Here is a 5515-nt window from a genome sequence, read left to right on the forward strand (position 1 = left end):
GCCCCAAGGACACGTGGCAGACACAGCCCGAGGCAGAGTGACCAGCTGGTCCAGTTTCCCGGGACCCCAGACTTTCAGCGGCAAAACCAGTATGTCCTGGGCAAGCCGGGCTGGTTGGTCATACTTGAACTTGGTGCTAAGCGGGCTTCTAAGAGGCTGGGGTGCATGCGTTAGCGGGGCCGCTGCTCCTTCTGCCCCAGGTGCCCGGCTCTGGCTACGGAATCATGCATACGTACATCATTCGATGCTGCTTCAAATCCACACTCTTTATGAGCCGCTACAGGGCGCCTCAAGTCGCGGTCCAGGCGTTGATGTTTCCATTTTAAAGAGATCCTATCTTAAGAGTGCGCGCTGTGTAATCCCAATTCCGAGCGTCTTCAGAACAAGCAAAATCAGTCCTCAGTGATGGAGGTCGGAGGCCCGAGGGGGCCTCCTGGTGCCAGGGAGCCCCTCTATCTTGATGCGGGTGCTGGGGATACAGGTCTGCACCCGTAGATGAGCCAGTCAAGCCGCCCGCTTGTATCTGCACGCCTCTCCGCTTGTCCGCCACGCTGTCATAAAGAGTAAAGAGTAAATCTTGACCCTGGAAAGTGTACTTTTTCTGATGCATGAGGTAATGTGTTTCAGAGAATCCGAGAATTGGAGGGTAAGCTGGAGGTCCAGAAGAGACACCTGAAGGAGCTTGAGGAAAAGGTAAGTGGGGGGCTCAGACCCTCTCCCTCCCCCCACCCCCAGGCTTCCCTCTGTGACAGATCACCGTCCTTCTGTGCTCTGGTTTTGCAATGCAAGGGAGTAGGCTGTTCCTCCCACCCCCCTTCTCGACCCCGTGCCCCACAGATGGCACATCCACCAAAATAAGTGGCTCCTTCAAATGCTTTTCCAGGGAAGAAAAGTGCAACTTTTCTAAATTGGGAGCAACTTAGTGTGTGCAGACAGAGTAGGGTGGATGCATCCCCCCCAAAAAACACAAAAACCTGCTGAACCCATCTGATGCTAGTTTACTGGGAAGGACAAAGTGGCCGTCTCTGGATTGATAAGCCAGGCTGAGTTGACCAGGCTGGTGACATCCCCAGCAAGGACCTTGCTTACGTCCCTCCGACCCCTTCCCTTTGAGGATTTCAGTGCGCCAAAACCGAGTTGTGTGTTCTTGGAAGTCTCTCCCCTCCCAGAGGGAAGCAAGGCTGGCCTGTCCCATGGGGACATCTGGCCCCATTGTCTCTCTGGGCCTGAGATAGATTCGGACACTGGACCCCGGTCCCACAGCTGGGAAGTGCCACAGCCACCCCCCGGGCCCCTCCAGCACTCCCTGCTGGGCCAGGCGGACAAGCGAGTGCTCCTCACGGCTGTGTGGGCACCTCTGTCATGCCCTCACCACCTCCTGCACGTCCACCCAGTGACCAGGGATTTCTTGAGCTCAGGGACCACCCTGTATTCATCACTTCATCCGAAACCGTTCTTGCCATGGAATGGGGCGACCTCACATATTTGCCAAATGGCTGATAGACAAGTAGAGCAAAACCTGTAATTATACATTGAGTGCCACAGAGGTAAGCCCACGTGTGGGAGCCACATAAAGTTTCTATCCCCGTCCGGAGGTCATCGGGGACAATGAGGAGGGATCCCCTTCTGAATCTCGAAGGCTCATGTGCAGTCGCCCCGAGGAAGAGGAGGGAGAAAGGGCATTTGTGGGCTTCAGGTGTCTGAGGCGGGTCCTAGGAGACAGGAAGCCGGCTCACCTCCACCCCCAACCGTGGACAAAGCAGGGCCACAGTCACGGAAGTCACTGGAGAGCAGATTTCAAGGCAGATATCTAAAAATGGGATGACAGCCCCTCTCTGTCTGAAGGGAATCAAACACAGTGGGTCCAAAGAGACAGAGCAGATCTACAGATGCTAAGCCAGTTTTATTTTTATTTTTTTTTCCTTAAATAGTTTATTGTCAAGTTGGTTTNAGACCTGAAATAGCCAAAGTAATATTGAAGAAGAAAACCAAAATGGGAGGCATCACCATCCCTGACTTTAGCCTCTACTACAAAGCTGTCATCATCAAGACAGTATGGTATTGGCACAAAAACAGATGCATAGACCAATGGAATAGAATAGAGAACCCAGAACTGGACCCACAAGTGTATGGCCAGTTAATCTTTGACAAAGCGGGGAAGAGCATCCAATGGAAAAAAGGCAGCCTCTTTAACAGACGGTGCTGGGAAGACTGGACAGCAACGTGCAAAAGAATGAAACTAGACCACTTTCTCACACCACACACAAAAATAAACTCAAAATTGATGAAGGACCTGAATGTGAGACAGCTAAGCCAGTTTTAGAAGCTTCCTCTCCTTTCCCTCCAGGGAAGCGGACTCACCTTCCTGCGTCTTCCCCTCAGGCCCGCACAACCGGCGGTGTCCTCCAGGGACGCAGCAGGGGGTTGCGTCTGGCACTCACGCACAGGGGTTGGGGCCGGATCTCCAAACCCCACCACTGGGATTCGGATTTAAGCGGGTTCCTAGTGTCTCCCCTTTCCAGATGCCCACCCTGCGACCTCCTGGGGCCATTTGGAGGTCCCAAGGCGATCTTTTGTATAATGCGACCCAAGAATGTCCTGGGCGTAGCCGGGTTTGCAGGCAGGTGCACCTTGGTGCCCTGGGGGATTTAGCCCTCCTGCCCGGCCTGGGGGCTCTCATCTGCACACCCCATCTTCTGTGGTCGGTTCATCACCAATGCTGTTTGTACGTCTCAGCCCCTCAGCTTGGCTTTAGGACTTGAGTCGGCAAAATGGGTCACAGAGCAAGACATGACAGCAAAAGGACCTGAAACGTGCCACCGTTGTTTTGCTGGTTAAAGTTTTAAAAGGCGGGATGGGCACACCCATAAAATAACGCCGGCTGCATTTTTGGTTAGAAGGAGGCAGTGTTCGAACCCCCTTTCTGCCTCTTTTTTACTCTCTTCTCAAAGCAAACGTGTGCGGGTTGGTCTGTCTCGTTTGGTTCCAGAAAGGAGTCGCCGAGGCTGGCACACAGAGCAGGTGGGCTCCCAGACCTGCACGCGAGCCGGCGTGGTGTTGCCGTGGGCGCTCCTGGAAAGTGACTCCAGCCACGATATCGGTGGCTCGTGTCAGTGGCCAGGAACCCTTCCCAGCCACACCCCCCTGGATGGTCCTGACAGGCCCTTCTCCCTCCCTGGGCCTCAGTGTCCCCATGTAGCAAATGAGAGCTGGAAGGGCACCTGGGTGGCTCAGTCCGTTGAGCCTCCGACTTCAGCTCAAGTCGTGATCTCACGGTCCTGAGTTCGAGCCCCATGTAGGGCTCACTGCTGTCAGCGCAAAGACGGCTCCAGATCCTCTGTCCCCTCTCCTTGCCCCTCCCCCGCTTCCGCTCCCAGAAAAATAAACAAACATTTAAAAAAAGAGAGAGAAGATGAGAGCTGGGTGACTCTATAGGTCCCGTCCAGCTCCAACTTCTAGTGATTCTACAACTTGTATGAAACTTAGTGGCTGCCTGTTTGGACTTTCATTTTTTTTCAGTAGATAATTTAGGGGCACTATTACCTTGTTTTTATGGGGGAAGCGAAAGAACGATTTTCAAAACCCCCAGATGATGCTCTGGTAGGTTCTTCCTAATGAGCAAATCAAGTCATGGATGAAGAAAGAGAAGTCTACTTTCAAACTGACCTGTATACATTTTCCTTTCTCTAAGGCCATTTGGTTTCCTGCTAGTTTTTTTCTTTTTCTTTTCTTTTTAAAAAACATTGATTTATTTTTGAAGGAGAGAGACACAGAGTGTGAGCAGGTAAGGAGCAGAGAGAGAGGAAGACCCAGAATCTAAAGCAGCTGCAGGCTCTGAGCTGTCAGCACAGAGCCGAACGCGGGGCCCAAACTCGTGGGCTGTGAAGTCCTGACCTGAGCCAAAGTCAGACACTCAGCTGACTGAGCCACACAGGCGCCCCAATTTTTTTTCTTTTTAAAGCAGACTCAGTGGATGGCACACAAGATTTTAAATAATGATCTCTTAGGAGACTGGGCAGGGATGGTGTCGGGGGAGGGCTTCTGCTTATTGGCTGGTTGGTCTGGGTGACCTGGTACCCTGGGTGGAAACCCCTGATCATTGCATGTCCGCCATGTCTGGTGTTTGGTGGGAGGCACCGACCATGACCATCCAAAGGTCCTTCCTCCATTTAGAAAGTGTCCTGGGCTGATGAAAGCCACACGTCCTCACCCAAAGCCTCCTGGTCTGTCTGAACTGGCTGGATGTTGGGGAGCAAAGCTGGGGGGCACCAAGGACTTCCAGAGGGTGGGGTCCCAGTGAGGTCAGCTTCTGAAGCTCACTTCCTATCGCTCCTACCTAACCGGACCCCGGTGCATGAGTTCTTGGAAATGTGTCACTGAATCCCATACCACATATCTTACATCTTTTTTTCTTTTCTTTTTCCCCCCCCTCTCATTTTCTTTTGGTCTTATTTTATAGTTTTTGTTCCTTTTTTTGTTTTTCTCACTAGCATTCATTCTGTGGCCTTGATGACGTCAGTGAGCAAAGAACTCGGGTTGGTATCCTTTCGATTTCACTGATTAAAAGAATGATGATTTTTCTGAAAAGGAGAATTTCTCCCATTTCTGACCATCACATTCATTGGGCAATGAGGTTCTGTGGGAGGTGGCCAGTGGCAGATTCCTCGGCTCTCTGGCTCCCCGGGGAAGGGGGGGGCACCCAGGGGTTAGGTGGCGAGTCCCATCCCCTGGGAGGGAGGTTCAGAGAGCTCTTTGTGGAGAAGGAGCAGTGGGGCCTCATGGTTGCCTTGTTGTATTTCATCTTCAGAAGTGGGGGGTGTGCTTGTGGTTTTTTCCAAAGCATTTATTGTGGCTTTGCTTTCTGGTACTCTCTGTCGCCTGAGGACCAGACCATAGCTTCTGGGGTCAGGGGTCTTCAGGAGCAGGAGACGGATGGGGAAGTCCATGACCTGCGTACAAAATACCCAGGAAGCCTGTGTGAAGAGCCCCAGCTCCCCGCCCCTCCCCTGCCCCTCCCTGCCTGGTTTTGACGCTCTGCTGTGCTCGGGGATCTTGGATGGAAGCCCTCCGGGCGGGTGGTCCTGCTCTGCCCTGCGTGTCCCCGGGGCCCAGATCTCCCTCGGAGTTCCTGCGTGGACACCCATGTCCTTCCCCCACCAGGTGGGGGGTCTGCCAGGGCCTCGAGGGCCTGTCCCTGAATCTAGCCCAGGCTGAGAGCGCTGTGAGCCCCGGGGGTGTCCTCAGTGCCCGCCAGCTGCCCTGCCCCCCAGGCCGCGCTCTGTTGCTGCATCCCTCCCTGCCTGATGTTCTGAAGGAAACCCTGAGCCTCTCCCCTGCATACCAGGGCTTTGCCTGGGACCTTCCGTGTCCCCAGGTCTAGGGCCATGCTTGGCATGTGGTCCATGTTCATGCTGTGTTTGCGCAGTGCGTGGAGGAACCATCCCAGGTCTCATCAGATGGGGAGTGGGGCTATCCCGGGCGACGGTGGGGGTAGGTCCTGGAAGACAGGACATCA

The 5515-nt window shown here is 53.7% G+C and overlaps 1 protein-coding gene across 1 annotated transcript in view; it reads left to right on the forward strand.

Annotated features, from left to right (window-relative positions):
- JAKMIP1 (janus kinase and microtubule interacting protein 1) overlaps nucleotides 1-4510 on the forward strand; it is a 99708-nt gene extending 95198 nt beyond the window's left edge. Inside the window, exons 21-22 of the mRNA XM_077750405.1 lie at nucleotides 628-693; nucleotides 4460-4510. Of these exons, the coding sequence (XP_077606531.1) occupies nucleotides 628-693; nucleotides 4460-4510 (117 nt within the window). The remainder of the gene's footprint in view (nucleotides 1-627; nucleotides 694-4459) is intronic.
- The last annotated feature ends 1005 nt before the right edge of the window (nucleotides 4511-5515 follow it).

The sequence above is a fragment of the Crocuta crocuta genome, unplaced genomic scaffold (assembly GCF_008692635.1).
Source record: "Crocuta crocuta isolate KB4526 unplaced genomic scaffold, BGI_CrCroc_1.0 scaffold179, whole genome shotgun sequence".
NCBI classification, from domain to species: Eukaryota; Metazoa; Chordata; class Mammalia; order Carnivora; family Hyaenidae; genus Crocuta; species Crocuta crocuta.